General features: G+C 40.1%; 2 protein-coding genes across 5 annotated transcripts in view; both read left to right on the forward strand.

Moving 5' to 3' along the window:
* Nucleotides 1-176, forward strand: part of GANC (glucosidase alpha, neutral C) — a 146,054-nt gene extending 145,878 nt beyond the window's left edge. Inside the window, exon 25 of the transcript XR_014163161.1 lies at nt 159-176. The gene's annotated coding sequence lies outside the window, so the exon portion shown is untranslated. The remainder of the gene's footprint in view (nt 1-158) is intronic.
* Nucleotides 1-20,128, forward strand: part of STARD9 (StAR related lipid transfer domain containing 9) — a 109,847-nt gene that overhangs the window by 5,037 nt on the left and 84,682 nt on the right. For all 4 annotated transcript variants that reach the window (XM_081889451.1, XM_081889450.1, XM_081889453.1 and 1 more), the window contains exons 3-4: nt 5,524-5,640; nt 18,906-19,022. In XM_081889451.1, coding sequence (XP_081745577.1) covers nt 5,524-5,640; nt 18,906-19,022 — 234 coding nt within the window. The remainder of the gene's footprint in view (nt 1-5,523; nt 5,641-18,905; nt 19,023-20,128) is intronic.

A 20,128-nucleotide genomic window follows, 5' to 3' on the forward strand; every position in this document is an offset into this window, starting at 1 on the left:
CAGATGGAATAGAAATGTAATAAATAAACAAACAGAACCATTGCAAGACGACCTTGAGTTGACAATCCAAGGCTGGTCTGTATCTCACCAATCAGAACATGCAGAGGCATTGTATAGATCAGTACTTTGCCTCCCATTCCTGTACAGTGGTACCTCAGGTTACATACGCTTCAGGTTACAGTCTCCGCTAACCCAGAAATAGTACCTCGGGTTAAGAACTTTGCTTCAGGATGAGACCAGAAATCGTGCGGCAGCGGCATGGCAGCAGTGGGAGGCCCCATTAGCTAAAGTGGTGCTTCAGGTTAAGAACAGTTTCAGGTTAAGAATGAACCTCCGGAACAAATTAAGTTCTTAACCCGATATACCACTGTATATGTTTTGTGGGAGTACTCTCCTTTGGTCTGCATGTCTAGCTTACATTTGTGCAGGTTGAATCCTAGCCTCAACTTGCGGTGACTTCACTTACCATTTGTTACGTTTTTGCATTTTGTTTTCCCTGGGTGGATGGACTCTTGCATCAAATTCTCATACTGCTTTCTGAAAGCATATGTGTCTAAACATCATTTTGAGATACCTGTGGTACCTTTCAAGGGGGGGGGGATGCTCATACAAACGTGGCCCTCTTGATTTTGGCACAAGAGCAAAATCTGAAGCCACAATTATACTGAGATATAAGTGTGTTTTGAGCGCAATGCAGAGTTTTATCAGTTGCTGAAAGCCACAGGAGGGGAGAATGAAATTGTGCTTAAGCCCTGCTTGCAGGTTCCCCACAGGCATCTGGTTGGCCACTATGAGAACAGGATGCCAGGCTAAATAGGCTACTATCCTGATCCAGCAGGCTTTTATTATGTTCTTATGTTATGTATTAAGAGGACTTTCGTTCTATGTCTGGGAAACAGTAAACCTACTGTTTTGCTACGTTGGGTTTTTTTTAAGCAGTTGCCAGTCCTTTAGAAAAATCTGCTGAAAATCATTCTTTCGTATCCCAAAAGCAAATTTAAAAATAAACTGGGAAGGAAATGCAAGGGGGGGGTAGAGGGAAACCTAAATTGGCACAGCTTCTGAGTTCCTTATGGAATTGAAGTAAACATCTGTTGATCTTTAAAACAGATGATAACATAGCCTTCTTCTAGCCATGCTTCTGTTGCTGCAGCTGCCTGCATTTCAGTTGAATGCCTTTATTTTGTCAAGGCTGTCAGTAAATTGTTAGTAACAGTAAGATAAGGACAAAATTCCAAACATCTGGATAACTTTCTTCCTTATTTCTCTCTCCCTTGCCCTCTCTTTTAATGGCAGTCTAATAGGATTGCAACTAATCTCTGGGAAACGTAACAGAACTGTGTACTGAGCTACAGTTAACATCCTGATGGGTGACTGGCTACGTTTAGAATTGACTTAGTTGGACTGTACATCCTTTCCGTTTTGAGATTCTTGGAGGCTTCTTTTATAGGGCATGGGAAACAGAACTGGTTTTTTCCAGACATTGGGACTCCTGAATGCTACTGTACTCTTTTAGTCAAATAGTAAAATGGGGCCAAAATCAGTTTCTGTTGGCAATGTATCTTACTACTCGGAATAAAGGCAGATAAGTGAATTATAGAGTAACCATGATTACTGTGGGAATTGGGCAGGACAGATGCTTTCTATTTCTGGCTTAGTCTTTATTTGTATATGCGTGTCCGCCTGATTATTTTAGGTGACTTGCTTAAGATAATTAGTATTTTAAATGCCTTAAGAGGCTGTTGGCAGAAATCAAATAACTAGATAAGTGTTTTCCTCCTTCTTTTATATTCTTTCCGGAGCTGAGATAGTTCTTGGACCTATTCTAGGAGGCTGCCAGTAGATAGATGGTGTTCAGTGTCTTTTAGGACATTCATGAGATCAGTTGGCTGGTTCTTTATTGTGGTTGGGGTATGGAGGGCATAAGTAATGGATAATTTTTATTGTCATTTGTAAGACACTGCAAGGTGTTGACCAAAATATATGTCTACATATTCTGCTGGTGGCAAGCTTGCAGACATGGAGCAGCTATGTGAAATGTTTACATCTAACAGAACTAAAGGAGAACTGCAGCTTATTATGATGCCACTTCATGTTTTCAAATATATAATTAAAGTAGATGAACACAATTACAGTTTTAAACACTGTTGCAATGTCTGTTTCCTCCTCTCATCACAGGCAAGTTTGAGAGTTAAGGGAGATAACCGTTTTATGCCAACTCACATGCTGAACTAGTTTGGAATCATATGTTTCTTCTATTTCTTATGGATACCCGAGGAAAGAACTCTAACTTTCATTGGATGCATATGTGGAATTTTCCTTTTCCATAGGCAAATATGAGAAATGCATACATTCAGAAATATTCATTGGGATTGAAGTGTGGTTTCTTTGATTAGGAAACGAAACTTTGTAGCACTTACCTTCTAAATATAAGAACTGTTTTAATGGAATCTCCCCCAAAGGGTTATCAAGTCCAGCTAGGGGTGAACTCATGGCAAAATGGGAAGTCCACCCACCCACCCCCGCTGTAGCCCTTCCCTCAAACTCATTTACTGGGGTCACATGGCGGCTTCCGGTGAGATCTCACAGAACTCTAGTAAGATCTCTCTGGTAGCCACCACTTCTCGCTTCTGCAGCAGTGGCAGGGGTGACTGGGGCACCTGCAGAGGAACTGCACCATGGAATTCCACTACCCAAGGCATTTGCCTCAGTCTGCCTCATGGGTGGCCCAGCCCTCAGTTCCTCATCTGGTCTCCCACAGAGGCCAACAGTTTTGTAGGGCATATACATTAGGCTACTCTCACTCATTTGTTCCACACCAACAAGTATGCAAAGCCTTATCTTCAATGAATTAATCTAATTAATCAGGAATCAGCAGAATTTGTAATAAATAACAATCTGTTTACGTTGTAATGCATGTGTAATTTATTGTTGCAAGTCACTTTGAGTTACTTCTTGCTTAGAAAAGTGATTAATAAGTTTAATAAATAATGTTTTTGGTATTTCAGGAGAGTTGACCAGCAAAATAATTTGCTTTCTATTTTCTTCTTAGTATGACAGAATGATCAGTAACTGCCGGGTGGTGGGGAGGGGGGAGTGTTCATTTTATCTTTGTAGCAAGTCAAGAGCTCTCAGTCAAACATAATAGCCATTGTAGAACATAGTGAGCTAAATGAGGCATGCCTCTGAATGATTGTGCAATATAAGCTTCATTATTAAAGGTAATCCTTTTGATACAATTGTTGAAAAGACCAGTTTATATTGTACCAGTAGGCAAAGCAAACATCAGATCACGTTAATTAGCATGGCAAATAGATTCTTATAGGTTAGTTTTACTTCCACACAGATAACACTCTCTTAAAGGATCATAGAATCATAACAGATGGGGGAGAAATTTGATTTGGTAACCATTTGCATTTCCTGAAACTGTATGCGAGCCAAAATGCAGCAAAATTTCAGACAAGTGCAAATTACAGTGCAGCCCTCAAGCCACAAAATTATTGCCATCATATATATTAGAGGAAATGCATACAATAGTGAAAATAACATGACAAAAGTCTTATTTAATTTTATTAATTTATTAGTTTTCACACATCTCAAGGTGACTTGCAATAACGTAATTAAAAAATAAATAAATCAGAAATGGGGTTTAAAACAATACAGTTAGAGACCCAAGGCAGAGACCTACTTTTTTTAATCCACTCACCTGAAAAAAGCTTGTTGAAACAAAAATGCCTCCAAATGTTTCCAGAAACTACAAATAGAAGATACCTCAATTAGGATGCTGTTCTGCAAAACAAGAGCAACCACACCAAAAGCCCTATTCTGATTTACTATGGAGCATGCTTCTGATATTTTAGGGACTTAAAGGAGAGGACATCCTGTAGAATTTGTGTTGCTGATACTTCAGGTTGTCTTTGTACGTTTTTTCACTAGCAAAGTATGATAGTGTCATATCCTTGTATTACTGGAAGCCAAGGAGCACCTGTATCTGAAAAACAGAATGTATCCCCCAAGAGTTTGACAGGATCATTAGTGGCATCACAGCATTATATTAAACATTTTATAGATAGCATTGAAATATGCTAGTTTTAAATTTTCAAAGTTATTTTGAAAGGGCAATCTAAATAGATGGAGAAGGCTTTGTTCTAAGCAGCTGATCTGCTTTGGGACACTAATGGAGCCTCAAGTATCTATTACCTCTGGTTAGCATTGGGTTTTAATTAATGCCAGTCGCTTCACAGTTAATTTTGCTACGTGTCAAAGCATTATCTGATTGATTTGGGTGTATTTTTCAAAACCAGCTCTTTACATGGTGCTTTTACTTTCTGTCTAAGATACTGCAAGTGGTGATTTGTCATACTGCATAGGTTATTTTTTTAAAAAGAAAACATTTACACAATAAAATAAAATTTGAAAATCATTGTAAAATGTTGAATTGCTGTTTGTTTTTACTGCCATTAGTGTACTGCTATTTCTCCTCTGTGTGGTGACTCAGTGCTTTCCTCTTTTGATGAGCACAAAGTAAAAATATATTTGTTTGGCAACATGCCCTGCCTGCTTTCCTGGTGCAGGCAGATTAGTAATAGAGTCGCCATACCAGAAGTCAAAACAAGAGCTTGTGTATTTTTCACCTCTCTCCCTTTTTGTGGCTGCCATTAGTTCAGAAGTAAAAGCATAAGAAACATTTTTTTTAAAATGTGAAAAAGAAAAAATAATGTTACAAACAGCCAGCATGTCAAGTATGTGACCATATCACAGATTGTGCAATACTTTAGATAAAGTAATATGGCATTCATCATTTTTGCTGCATCCTCTGGTTCTTATGGTTAAGTGTTTTTGTTTTTGTTTAAAGAAAGGATTACCACTTGCGTGACAACAGACAGACATGAAAGTTTCTGCTTCAGGCATTTTAGCAAGAGATTTGAGTAACCAGAGATGGTGGTACTAACAGATCCCTCAATTCTTTTCTCCCAGTTTTACCTCATGAATTCTGGACTTGTTTTCAGGTTTTTGTTATCAAAAACAAAAGTCATAAAGTGCACAAATGAGGATCAGTTCATAAAGGCTGGATAATTTGCAGCAGAAAGTATGAAGTGATTTCTTTGTGTTCTGGTTATTTGAAGTGAAATGCAAGTTATGTTTGTGATGGCTCATTCACACCTGTAGTTTGACACCTGATTAAACAGTAATCAAGCAGTGAAAATGCTTGTATGGACCACTCCTTATCTAACGGTGCCATTTTACCAGTATGCATAATAATATATAGTTTGGGTATCTGAGAAAGAGAGTTTGAAATCATCACCACCATCCTCATTTCCATTGCAGAATTTCTGGACACCCTTGTTTAAGTGGTATTTATTATCTTTATTTGAAATGTAAAAATAGGAAGAGGAATGTGCAGACTGTGTTTGACTCAATACTTTTAACTGAAAGAAATGTAAAAATCAAGAAGTGGTTTAGAATAAATCTTGTAAATACAACTAAATGCATGCTGCTTTCTTTCATTTTCTTTCAACTCAGGTGGACAGCAGATATGATGGTGTTTGGGACACAAGGGAGAAAGTTGTGGCATTTGGCTTTGATTACTGCTATTGGTCAGTTGACCCTGAGGATCCCACATATGCCTCTCAGGAAGTGGTAAGGAAATAAGTGGTATTTTTTTCTTCTTTCTTGGAAATCTATAAAATGAAACTGGTTTCTTTATAAAATCAGTAACACATTGAAATTAGCAGTTTATAATCCATTGGTCTTAGGTGTGTGTGAGCTGTTGTACTGTGTCAGACCAATAACGCCCTTACAACCCACTCCAGATGTTCTTAACATTGACCCAAACTTTCAGAAAATTGGACTGGACTGGACTGGATAGGCCTTTGGTCTCATCTGTCAGCATTCTTCTTCTGTTTTTAGGATCAGCCACATGTCACAGAATAGTGGCACCGGGTCATGTAGTGGTCAGTATGTTGGAATTTGGGTGGGATGATCTGGGTTCACATCCCTGATCAATCATGGATCAGGTGCCTGGGAGTAAGTTCCATTGGTGGTCACTTTGGACTGCACATGCTCAACATGTAAAACACGTTTAACAAAAGCCAGCCACTGCAAGGAGTGTTACAGTGAAAACTGCTAGCTTGAAGTATCACTGTCATCAATTCAAATAATTATTTTCCTCATTCTTTGACTTTATGCTAATCTGTGACAAATAATAGTAATGCTTGAAGTGCTTATTATTGCTTCATTCACTTGCCAGAGCAATTAATATCCATCAATTACAATGAGGCTTAGCTGATGTCAATTTCATTTGCATTCTTGCATTATTTATTCCTACGTAGATTGTGGTTGCTCTAATACATGGGTAGGTAAACTAAGGCCCGGGTGCCAGATCTAGCCCTATCGCCTTCTAAATCCAGCCCATGGACAGTCCAGGAATCAGCGTGTTTTTACAATGTGTCCTTTTATTTAAAATGCATCTCTGGGTTATTTGTGGGGCATAGGAATTCGTTCATTATTTTTTTTTCAAAATATAGTCCGGCCCCCCACAAGGTCTGAGGGACAGTGGACTGGCTCCCTGCTGAAAAATTTTGCTGACCCCTGCTCTAATACCATCAATATAATTTTATTGTATACTGTATCATCTTGATTATCTGCCTGTAGTTTGCATACTGTATGCCAAAGCCTGGAAATTCTGGGATGGAGGACTGGTGGGGACAATATTATGTGTGCTGAACAACTTAATGGAAATTCATTAATTAAGCATTAAGAAAAAATGGTTAAGTGTTTGATAGTTGATAATGTGAATTTCCAAATAGAATAATAAATCTTATCTTTCTTCCTGTACAACTGTATGGTAGGCAACACCCCTACACCAAGCCATCTGTTTAACAGATCATATTGTTTTCCATTACGAGGTTTTGTTAGAATTTTTTGCTCCCTAGGGACAGAAGTGGATATTGTTGAAGCCAGGCATATAGTGAGTCAATGCACATGAGATTTAAAGACAGGGATTTTATAAACATTGATGAAAGAGTGCTTGCAGTTAAAGAGTTTTTGCTCTTAAAATACATTTTAATAAAATGTGTATATTTTGAGACGTAGCTGAATAAAGAATGGGGAATTTAAAAGAGGAAAAAACAAGGGAGAGTATTAAAATGGGAAACACATTTTTAAAGGAAGGATTGCGTATTAATTGGTTAACAGATACAATGAAATAATTATGATAGAAGAAAATGATTATTTTTACTAGATATGATTAAAAAGATTGAGTTGGGTTTTTCCCCCCTTTTCCAGACAGCAGTTGTGAAATTCAAGTTGCATTTGGCTTAGAGGCTTTGGCAGAAACTGTATCCATAATTGAAAGATTGGAGTTATTCATTGTAAAAACAACTTAATAATTAGCTTTAAAATACATTGATTAGGAAGTGATATATGCCATGCATGTGGGTATAAAGTGGAATTTTTCTCATGAAATGCTTGCAAAGTGCTGAGCAGTCAACTGTTATTGTTTTCCCAATCTTGAGAGAGAGAGAGAGAAATGAAAAGAGCATGATATAAGAAAAGGTTTTTTTGTGCAAAAATTGGATCTGCATGAGGGGGAGGGAAATCTTCTCCATGAATGTTTTAGTTATGTTACATTTCTTCTGCCAGCGACACAGCTGCTGCATTCAATAGGCATTGGAATGGTTTGGATTTTACACGAATAAGGTCACTTTTTTGGCTTTAGCCTGTTTTATTCCCTTTCCAGAATTCCTAAGTTGGAATCAGTGAGCATACTGAATTTAGTCCTATGTTAAGAAAAGATATCATACAGTGAGGAACAAAAAGACCCTCAAATTCCATTTTAATATTATCTTGGTATACATTGCAAACAAGAGCTATTAGAATAAAATCATATAGAATTGTCTCTCTCTGGGGGCTGTGATCCGCAGATGACATTACCGGCATATTCATTTTGATAACAATTCGTGGTTAAGTAATTTTTGAAAAATTAAAGCTAGCTAAGTTAAAGCAAGTTGTTGCTGCCACTGACTTGTTTGAGAGTCTTCCTTTGTAATTGATTTTGTTGTGAATATTGACAAAGAGTAAAAAGGTAAAGGTAAAGGACCCCTGGAAGGTTAAGTCCAGTCAAGGGCAACTATGGGGTTGCTTTCAGGCCGAGGGAGCCAGCGTTTGTCCACAGACAGCTTTCCGGGTCATGTGGCCAGCATGACTAAACCGCTTCTGGCACAACAGAACACCGTGATGGAAACCAGAGCACATGGAAACACCATTTACCTTCCCGCCACAGTGGTACCTATTTATCTACTTGCACTGGCATGCTTTCAAACTGCTAGGTTGGCAGGAGCTGGGACAGAGCTCACCCCGTTGGCAGGAGCTCACCCCATTGCGGGGATTCAAACTGCCGACCTTCTGATCGGCAAGCCCAAGAGGCTCAGTGGTTTAGACCACAGCGCCACCCGTGTCCCTTGACAAAGAGTACAGCCTCCACAACAGACTAAAATGTCAGTTAAGACAAGTAAAATCTCACACATTTCTTAGAGGCAGGAAGAGGTTCATCACTGTGGTCAAGTTGGGAGCTTGAAAGCTGGGAAGACAATTAAGAAGACAACCCAGAAAAGTCAAAAGAAGAGGTGATTGAAAAAAGACAGTGTGTTCAGAAACAGGAACCTGAGAGAATAATAGCTTTAAAGTGGTAGTAGCATAGGGGAAGGCAAAGTTAAGGAAAGTAGGGGCCATTGAGAATGAAACCTCAAACAGAATGTAGATATAGAAGTTTGATGCTGATAGTGGGTTGTAGAGGGGACAGAGGAGACTTTGGATCAGGCAGTGGAAATCCAGAGGTAGGATGGTATTAATAGTATGTATAGTATTTGTCTGCTTTAGTCTGCAGTCCAATGCATGCTTACCTGAGAATAAGATCCAATAGAACTCACTTCTAGGTAGAAATGCATAGTGTTAAATAGTGCTGTTAGTGCTTGATGAAAGCAAGTACTCTTGATCAAATTGTTGCAAGTCCAATTAAGTTAAACAGAATATAATTCCAGGTAAATGGATATAGTCACTAGAAAACTGTTTCTTTCCTTTTTCCATTTCATAATAACCTAAGACCTCACCAGCCAAACCATTAGATTGGCCTCTTGGGTTTCTGATTTGTTGAAATAAGTTAAATTGAGATTCTCTGTGGTCAGCCACTGTTTACCCTTACAATTTGTATAAGTAATAATAAATGGTTATGGTTTTAAAGTAAAAAGCACTGGTTTCATTTTCAACCATCATACAGTCCCTTAAGACCTTCAACAGTTGTGAGTAGTGTTTGGGCTGAAATTATATATAAATGGACAGTGAAATTTGTAACAACTGGAAAGGCTGTTGGATGCATCTGTACTTATCCTGAATAATGGAATGACAGCTGCTGCATACAGATAGTCTTCCAGCTCCTAAAGTATGTGGTGTGTTAGCATGTTCTATACATCTGTCGTCTTAAAGAGTAGGCAGAGGGCTCACCCTTCAGGTTAGCACTGTGATTCTTAGTGTGTGTTAGTACTTTCTATACCATCATAAAAAAGCCTGCAAGATCAAGCCAATGGCCCATCTATCCCACCATCTTGTTCTCACGGTGGCCAACCAGAAGGCAAGCATGGTGAACTGCCAAAACCATTTTCACATTACACTTTCCCACTTAAAATGCTACTACAACTCTCCCGGACAGCATAATCCAGCTTCTTTCCATCTGACTCCCCATACTGCCATATTATAGACTTGGATGTCTTCCTACGGTTATAGCCTATCACACAGCCATTTCAGTCTCCTTCACCAGCATAATCTCTGCCCTGTAATAAAACTAATGACTTTGGGGAAGGGCCTTCTCATTGTCCCCAATGCCTCTTTGAAAAGTTTTAATGCATCTCCTAGCATAGGAGTCAACTCCCAGGGGCCATGAGGGCTTCGGCCCCCCAATAAAATGTTTGAGGGGCCCGGGGGGGGCAACGTTGATGGGCATTCCCATTTAAATAGTGTGTGTGCATTGTGTCATGTGACTGATTATGTGGGGTGGGGCCCTACAATATTTTATTCAAGTTGACACCCCTGTCTCCTAGTGACTAAGTAGATGTTAATTCAAAGGAAAGCAAACATTTATTCAGACCAGCAGTGGCTATAGTTGCAGGAGAAATGGACGGACGTATGATGCTTTCTCACCACTGATGACACTTCAAATTAATAGGCGTTCTTTCTGATTAGACACATTTAGGAATGTGGTATAATTATGATAATATCACCTCCCTAGCCCTTTTAATAGGGGACACGGGTGGCGCTGTGGGTAAAACCTCAGCGCCTAGGGCTTGCCGATCGTATGGTCGGCGCTTCGAATCCCCGCAGTGGGGTGAGCTCCCGTCGTTCGGTCCCAGCTCATGCCCACCTAGCAGTTCGAAAGCACCCCTAAGTGCAAGTAGATAAATAGGTACCGCTTTATAGCGGGAAGGTAAATGGCATTTCCGTGTGCTGCGCTGGTGCTGGCTCGCCAGATGCAGCTTCGTCACGCTGGCCACGTGACCCGGAGGTGTCTGCGTACAGCGCTGGCCCCCGGCCTCTTAAGTGAGATGGGCGCACAACCCTAGAGTCGGACACGGCTGGCCCGTATGGGCAGGGGTACCTTTACCTTTTAGCCCTTTTAATACTAACTGAGATTCCTGATAATTCCATATGTTTGAAAATAAGCCCTACTTTTCTTGGGAATCACAACTCTACTAACATATTACACATTGGAATCATTTGAATTAGACTTTCATAGGCCTACACAGAATACGTAATACAAACCTAGAAATAGAAATTGCAAAGAAATTGGACTTTTTGAGCTATTTCTAAGGGAAATTGGCAAAAACGACACTGTCAACATGGGAATTTAGTTTGCGGCTGCAGTATTCCGGATATGTCTAGGAAATTCTGGACATATGGCAACCCTAATTGTAGAGTTGGAAGGGACCATGAATATCAACTAGTCCAACCCCTTGTAATGCAGGAATTTGCAGTTGTCCCATTTGGGGATCAAACCTGCAACCTTGTCATTATCAGCACCATGCTCTAACTGAGCTATACGTGCTGGCAATAGAATTGTAGTTTTAAAAAAGAGCAGCAGGTGATTTCCCCCCATATGTCCTATATATCAAGCTGGTACCAAGCAGCGATGAACAAGCTCAGACAGGATCGCAATAAAAAATTAACATGTACAGACATTTTTGAGTGAGAAATAGTACTGTATTAGCCATCTCCATCCTCTCTCCAGCTGCAGGAAGAAAAGTCTCCTGGTCTTCCGGTTGTACCTCCAAAAGCCTTCAAAATAAGAATAAACATTAATACCGTCACGCATTTCCCTGGCTGAGTCCAAACAGAGCTTTAAATATATTTTCCTTGCAGCTGCTCCTTTCAGTGGTAACATTTAGGAAATGTTTTCTAAGTGTGTTCCTGAGTTGTATTTATGCTGCTTACTATGATGTCATCTCATCCTTGAAAGTAATGCTTCTGTGATTGCCTTCTGATGCCTCTCAGTTTTTATTTACTAAAAAGCTAATTGAGTAACATAAAGTTATTTCCTAAGTAGCAGCCATGATACAGCTGACTACCCTCAGAGCAGCATGGATTTTCTTCTGGTCAACTCTGTTATGGTGTGTGCTTAAAGTAATTTAATAACCAAAAACCAGGGTTGACCATACCATTAGGCAGAGTGAAGCAGTTGCCTCAGGTGGCAGCTGTTGGGGGCACCAGTGTCAAACTCCAGTACCTCCTGAGCCCTCTGGTGATTCTTCTCTGTTGAAGAGCAGAGCTATGTGTGCCACAGACCTGTCATACACCCCCTAAACTAACCTCCTGCCCAGAAGAACACTAGAGTCTAGACAATGCTGTTCCAATGCCAGTGTTGAAGTAAGCTTTACTGTCAGTCAGTTTCTGTACATGACATTGGGGGTTGCATCTTGTCCTTTGTTTCATGTAAGTCCTTTGGGCTTGCCAAGAATGTGATTTAGCTGTAACTATTTTGCATAGTTTCCCCATTGGCTCCTAGCCAGTATATTTCTATTTTGTGAGAATTGTGCATTGTACATGAATTCTCATTTGCTCAAGTACGGTTGTTTACTTAATATTTCAGGTAAAGAAAAATCACATAAGAACAATATGATAGAACATATGATACGTCTGTCGCACAATTCTTCAGTTTACCTTGTAGATATGCAGTGATTTCTTTTAAGATTTGAAATGTTGAAAAAGAACTGAGTTTTCCCCCAAGTGAGTTTAGATTTTAATTTTTTTTTGTTATGATTATAGATGTAATAAGGTGCCATCAGTTGTTTTGAAAGAGTTACTTGAAATGGTAATTCTGGAGTCACTAAACAACATTCATTTTAGACCCTCGGCAACCCAGATTCTCATGTACAGTATTTCCCGTTTTCATAGCCTTGGCATTTCTGCCTGTAGACTCACAGGCTCTGTCTGCACTTAGCTTTGCATAGTACAATGTGTGCATTGTTTCACATCCTACTGGGTATAATTTGCATACATTTATTCCCTGATTACAGTAGATGGAATAATAACTTGGTATGAATAGTTCGCTACAATTGAATGTCATAGGAGAGGGAGGGGTGACTGTGAAAATAAAAGTTTAAAAAGTATTTGCAATCCCACAGGAAAGCTAGTATCAAAAGCTGCTTTTGCCAAGTATTGAGATCTTGACGGTCGCAGGAAGTGAATGTGCCACTGTTGCACCTAAACTTAACAATATTTTCAGTTTCTTAGGAACTACATAGGTTGGTCTTAAAGACTTAAATAAACTGAAGCTTTAAATATTTTTATCTGTATCTCTAACAGGAAAGGAATTAGTGGAATCAGTGCTCACATTAAAAAAAATAGTTCTGCTACATTTATTTTGGAAAGAAAGGAGAACAGGGACACACCTATAGCGCCTATTGAAGAGTATGGCACGTGGCCCGCTGTTGAACATCCATGGCAACTTACATAATTGCACTGTAGTTCTTGGTGGCTGTTCTAGTTTGGAAGTGGAAGGAGAAAAAGGAATAGCAGTAGTTTTTGCATAGCAGTTAGAGGTGTATAGTGGCCCTGGGGTGCAACATCCCATTTCCCCCCCTTGAGGTGAAACAGGACATGCCACCCTGCCCTGCTGCCACTCCTACCACCATCAGCGCCACCATACTTGCTACTGCCACTTTCACTACCCACTCTGCCACCATTGCTTGCACCGCACACCCTGCCATATGTGCTGCTGGAGGAAAAGTGCTGCCTCCACTGGTACTGATTTTGGATGAAACCTCACACCAAATGGATGCTATCGCACGCCACCTAATGGCTGAGAGAGCCCTTATAATGCCACCTGGGCATTAGTTTTAATCTGTAATAGGATGGTTTTTTTAAAAAATAATCATTGTAGTAGGTTTCTCTATCCCTTATAAGTTGGATATTTGTGTCTCTTAATAGCAATCTGACCATAGTGTTAATCAGGGGAATGTTGCCCCAAAACACATCTGATTCATATTTCACTGAACCAAGTTGGAAGTGTTTTTCACAGGATCCTGAATGGGCATATTCTATGCAATCTATACAATGAACAGCTGAACTAAGAAAATTTATCAATCATTTGAAGGAATTAGGAATACAACTAGGAAGACATCCACAGAAAATATATCAGACAATTTTTAATGCTTATCTGATAGACTATGCACCAGTATTGTGAGATTATTAAATACCTGAGAAAATAATTTTGGGGGATTCATTTATTTGACTAATGAGTATGCAAGCCCAATGGATTGTATCCAGTGATGGTTTGAACTAACTGAGAACTCTTCTGCATGTGGAAGGCGGGAACTGCAGCTCCTGTGTTTCCAAAATAGCTGCTCTTGGGAGTTTGGGGAGCCTCTCTGGAACAGTATGAGATGTGGTATTTAGAGCAGAAGGGAGAAGCAGGGGAAATTATCTGCCCTAGCTTCTGCAAGAAGTGGAAGGCAAAACCACCAATGGTTATAATCCAGTGCATACATATGACAGTGTATTTCTTGCTAGAATCCCATCTTCCCATTTTTTAGGTAAGAGAACTCAGTATAGGCCAACATAGGCAAACTCGCCCCTCCAGATGTTTTGGGACTACAACTCCCATCATCCCTAGCTAACAGGACCAGTGGTCAGGGATGATGGGAGTTGTAGTCCCAAAACATCTGGAGGGCCAAGTTTGCCTATGCCTGGTATAGGCACTCTTTCTTGTTTCTCTTCTATCATCTGAAGTGAGAAAGAGGGAGATTTCCAAGTGCTATTTCCACATCTTTTAGCTGATCTAATGTCTTTGAGAATCAGATGATACAGTTAGACCCCTACTAGGTACTGTACTGAAATGCCCTACAATCTGGAAAACACTTTCAAGGTCTTAGAAGGGAGGAACAGGGAATATTTGTCTTTAGCAAGCTTTTCAGAGATTGATACATGGTGGCTAACAGCTCATTCTGAAGGCTGAGAACCAAGGTTTTGTTTTTAAAATAACCTCCTTTTGTTTCATGATAATAGAAAACTAAAACTTAGTGGTTGGTTCTTACCAGCACAGAATGTGAAAAGAAACCACTTGTGACCTTATAGCTCTTTTATAATGTACAGTTCTTCTGGCTGTGAATTTACCATCCAAAATTTCAACCTGTGTTGGTCTCCCTAATGTTGTGCAAATAATAACTGCATTATTTCTCACCACATCGTGCATCCAATATCTCTGTGCCAGACTGGGGGGCTATGTGAAAGGTGTGTGTGCATGTTACCATGTGCTGACCACTACCAGAAACACATACTAAATTGACTTTCCCTAATTAACCTTTGGAGTTGATCCCCTTTCCTTGGATAATCCAAAATAACAATGCCTCAGTCTCTTGTTTTGTTGTATTAGAAGAAGGAGGGAGATACTGCAGTATCAAATTTTCAGGGAGACCAGGGATTTCTAGAGACACTTTCTTATGTCTCTTGACAGAATTGTGCTCTGGGCAGCTGCTGGAATTTCTGGGGTGCTGATTTCCAAGCTGTGTGTAGCCCAACTTTGTTGTCTCCAATGAAGTTGTCCCATTTGCACAAGGATTTCTGCTTGTGCAAGGAACCTCCCCTCCCTCTCCTTTCCCCACACATCCATCATGCCCTCCATATGCCCCAGAGGCTTGGGGAAACTCCCAGAAGAGATTTAGGGGGTGCATGGAGAGAGGAAAGTTGCCCCAATTTTGTTCAATACAACACATAGTTAAGTTGTATCAGTGCTTTTTTTCCAAAAAAAATGCTTTGGGGTACAGTGGACACTCGGGTTGCGAACATGATCCATGTGGGAAGCATGTTCATAACCTGCAGCACGCGTCTGCGCGTGTGCGGGTAGCGATTCAGCGCTTCTGCGCAAAGCACAACTTAGCGCTTCTGCGCATGCGCAAGCACCAAAACTCAGAAGTAACCCGTTCCGGTACTTCCGGGTTTGGCGCAGTGCGCAACCCGAAGCATCTGTAACCTGAGGTATGACTGTACTCTCATTTTTACTCAAGAAAATCACCATTTTATAGTTCGAATTGGGAAAAATACAGTAAATGGAAGTACAAAAGATTCACAAAATGTTTAGGGGTATGTGTACTCCCAGAAAAAAGCATTGAATTGCATTCCCTTGGGCAAAACAGTCAAGTGTCAGGAATCCAGCTGGGTCTTGTGTAGCAATTGTCTGGTTTTTACCCTGAGAAACTGTCAAGAGAGATGAGGTAGACCAATAGCTTCCTTGCCCACAGCATGGTAGCACAGTTTCAGAGATGCGCATTGATGTACCTTTGGCCAACCAAGAGAGGCAGGATGTTGTTTTAAATCTTCAGAACCCCATTCTAGCTACACAGCCAATAGGATTTTTCCTATAGATTTATCTGTTGGAGAGCAGCCGTCTCTTCCGTTTCACCATTTCCTGTTTAATTGAGCAAAGAAGTGAGGATCTGAAGATTGGCTAGGCTTCCTAGTAGTGTAGCCAGTCATCTATTTACAAGAGAGAGAAATGCTTCAAAATGACCACAGTCTCGCTCTTTCTTCTTCGTCATGAATAGTGTAATGTTGCTTAAATAAACCCAGTGTCATAGCAGAAGTTTCTTGCTCCATTAAGGAATATAATGGGGTTCCCTGTGTTCTGGTGGCTGCTTTCTTTGCACACAGAAAGCCTTCAGCTGGGATTAATTTGGTATTCCTCGTGAGAGTTCACATGCAGAAAAGACCCTGTATCATTGAGACAAAGCTATTACATTAGTCCTTCCTTCCTGCATTATAGTCTATTACAGTACTTTTTTAAAAAATAAGAAAGGGCTGCATTCTCTGCATCCTTTCTATGAAGATTCCTATGACTTGTTGTCATTGGCTTTTATTATTTTGATAGAGGGGAGTGGATTATTTGGCTAGTTTAATAAGAGGTTAAGGTCTGACGCTAGCTAACGGTTTTATGTCAACGTAGAGTGGAACAATTCATTATGTGTTGGTCTGTTATGTTTGTATCAGCAGCTGAGGATAGTTTCAGGCCATGCCAAAGACCAGATAGACAGTGTGTGTGTTTAACTCTTTCTTCCTTAGCCCTGTCTGCTGAAAATAGCTCTTCAAACTGCTGTATCTCTGATTTTGCAAGGAGAAAGCCAGTGGTTGGCTGTTGAGCAGATGGCAGCTTAAAAGGATGGGGTTAAGCAACCCCTCACCACTCTATGAATTGTCTGTTTGGAGTGAAGACATGTACAGTCGTACCTTGGATCTCGAATGCCTTGGTACTTGGACATTTTGGCTCCTGAACGCCGCAAACCTGGAAGTGAGTGTTTCGGTTTGCGGACGTTCTTTGGAACCCGAACGTCCAACGAGGCTTCCACAGCTTCCGTTTGGCTGCAGGAGCTTCCTGCAGCCTATCAGAAGCCACACTTTGGTTTCTGAACATTTTGGAAGTCAAACAGACTTCTGGAATGAATTATGTTCGACTTCCAAGGTACGATTGTAGTTACTTCACTTCTGATATAAACATAATTCTTGGGGAAATAATAGTGTTCTATGTGTGGCTGTATACACACCATATATTTAAAGCACATAGCTTCTTACAAAGAATCATGGGAGCAGTAGTTTACCCATCATACTTGGAGAAGACCTATGGAAGTAAATGGATTTAAGTAACATGTCCAAAGATTTTAGTGGGCCTAGTCTATGACTTAGTTGGATAGCACCCACTGAATTCTTCATAGAAACAAACTTAAGTAAAAACAGATGTTACAATAGTGCTATAAAGCAGCCTTCAAGATTATGTCAGGCCAAAACCAGACTTCCACCACTATGTTTTTCCAGAGCTGGAAATAAAAGCCTCAAGGGCAAAAGGTTGCCTGTGATCTTATTTTATAAAACAAGTGTATATATGTGATTACAGTGGAGCAAAATCTCTTGAAAATTCTAGTTGTGGTGTTTGAGTCTATTTGAGTCTAAAATGAGAAGCAGCAGATGTTAATTTGAGATGTTCCTAAAAGCAAAACATTTTGACCATATTGAGCTCCACAGCTTGGACATGGAAGTGTACAGTTTTCTCCATGGTCAGATCTATAAGGTTTTCATAAGCCTGACCCAACTTTTTTAGATATAAAGGTATGAAGTATATAATAGGGACTTCTGAAGTTATAACTACTAGACTTATAGAAAGGCTAACCAGAATATATTCAAACCAGACAAAATGATTTTCAGATATTCTCAGGCTTTCCTCTCAAATTCACAGATTGTCTTTTTGTATGTTAGCAAAATACTGTATGTCATCTGAGCTAACTGTGCTTGAATAGCAAGTGATTTATTTTCTTTGTGCAATAAACTAAGTCATTTTTGTTTTTAATATACTGTGTTTGTTTTACTGCCTTGTAAACATATGGTGTCCTCCTGTCATGTGACAGAACTTTTTCTGTGCTGCATTTTTGGAAGGCATTGTTCTTCAGGCTAGTGTGGATTTGGAACATCTGCAGGACAGTCATCAAAGTGCAAAATCTGAAAATTTATACAAAATTTAGAGCAGCTATCAGAAAATATCTGGGTTCTGTTTCATGGCACCACCTCTGTAGCCCACTGTTTCCAGGTTCTTTGCACCTTTCCTTCTTTCTGTGTACCTTCTGTACGTGCTGAAACCTTGCATATTATCTGAAAGCCTAAATCCTTTGAAACAAGATTCCTTATGCCAAATACAACAAACATACAGAAACAATGTCATGAGGTTTTTGTGAAAGCATTTTTGGGGGAGCACTTCCAATTTGCAGATGTTACAGCTTTCTTGGAGCAGTAGTTTATAAAACACCTACTGTTGCATTAGGCACACTACAGGGTTTTTTTTTGGGGGGGGAGGGGGAGTTCTCTGTTAATTGAGTGTGACTTTCAGAAAATTGTGTGGCAAATAGATCCTCACTTTCATGTCCCTTAAACCCATACAAGGGGTATGAGCATGATTCTGATAGTTAAAAGGCGTTGGCAGGTCTGGAAAATTAGCTGATAGGCAGAATGCATCTTCCCCTTTTGAAGATGCTGAGGCCTGGAGTGGCTCCTTCCTGCTCATGCTTCCTGAACATTACTGACGATAAGTATACATAATACAGTCATACCTTGGTTGTCAAACACCCTGGAACTCAGACGTTTTGGCTCCCAAGCGCCACAAAGCCAGAAGTGATTGTTCCAGTTTGCAAACTTTTTTTGGAACCCGAACATCCGACGGGGCTTCCACGGCTTCTGATTGGCTGCAGGAGCTTCCTGCAGCCAATCAGAAGCTGTGATTTGGTTTTCAAACATTTTGGAAGTCGAACGGACTTCCAGAATGGATTCCGTTTGACTTCCAAGGTACGACTGTAAATATAATTTCTCTCTTTTTTTCATTTCAGGTTTTCCAAGACCTTGGTACTTCAGTATTATCCGGTGCTTTTAAAGGATACAACATTTGTCTTTTTGCATATGGGCAGACAGGTTCAGGAAAAACATACACCATGATGGGCACTCCAGTGAGTTATATTCTTCAATACATTATGTGTTTTGTTTTAAATGTGCTAATGCCTGAAGTTCAATATGCAGCAGAATCTTTTGGATTTTAAGCATTGGTGACTTAGGACTCAGCTATATAGTTGCAAATAGAATGTTTTAAGTGCATTGTACAAATGTGACATTAGATTGCGATGGTTAGTTAGTCAGAAGCAAACAATGATGTGATATGCACACAGAGTGTGCTAATGCGTGCTGATGAATAGTTACTGCTCTGCTTCTCTCCCACTCCTGACACTGCTGCAGTACCAGAGAGCAAGTCAAGCTTGTTGTGACATCTAAACATAGGCTTGTTTCTCTTCAAACCACAAGTGGTAATCAAGGTTTGTTTTTGAAACTGACTCTTGGGATTCTTTCCCTCTTTCACCCTATGTTCAACATTAGGCACTATCAAATGTTAAATTTTTGAAGCTAAAAATGGAGGAAGTTCACATTAATACAGACAATGAGCAAGTTACATGCGCACCAGTATAGATAATTAGCATAGCTGAAGCATTTCAGTCCTTCAAGGCATTGTTGCTTTTGCCATCCTAAGTCCTTTTGACTGCAGTTGTCCAGTCCGGAAGGCCACTTCTAGTGTTGTGAATCTTGCTTAATCCTGCTACGTCCTTTGAATCTGTATGATTTAAATTAACAGGAGTGTTTGATTAAAAAGAGTTTGTTGTTGCACAGGGGTCTGGACTATATGAATTTCAATTATTATAACTTATTGGTTTGTAGCCAAAATTACGCAAACAAGTCACAGCAGGGGTTTCTCACCCTTTCCTCCCCATTGCAGCCTCCTTTGCTTTTCACTATAGTTTCTCTTGAGAATTGAGCGACCTTCAGGAAAAGCCTGGGATTTGTTATTTGTGTGGGGAATGCATTAGGTGGTGGCAATCAGGAAAAACTAGACAGAGGCAGCGTGTATTGTGTGTAGTGTGTAGAGGCCACAAGTGTGTGAGTTCAAACAGTCTTCACTGATTTTAAACAGACACACTTTGCACTCTCAGTGGAGACATGGGGGGGGCAGCAGTGAGGATGAGTGGGTCAGAAACTGCACAAGTGGACTTCTGCACAATGCAGTTCT

This window comes from Podarcis melisellensis, assembly GCF_964234715.1.
Source record: "Podarcis melisellensis genome assembly, chromosome: 1".
Lineage (NCBI taxonomy): Eukaryota > Metazoa > Chordata > Lepidosauria > Squamata > Lacertidae > Podarcis > Podarcis melisellensis.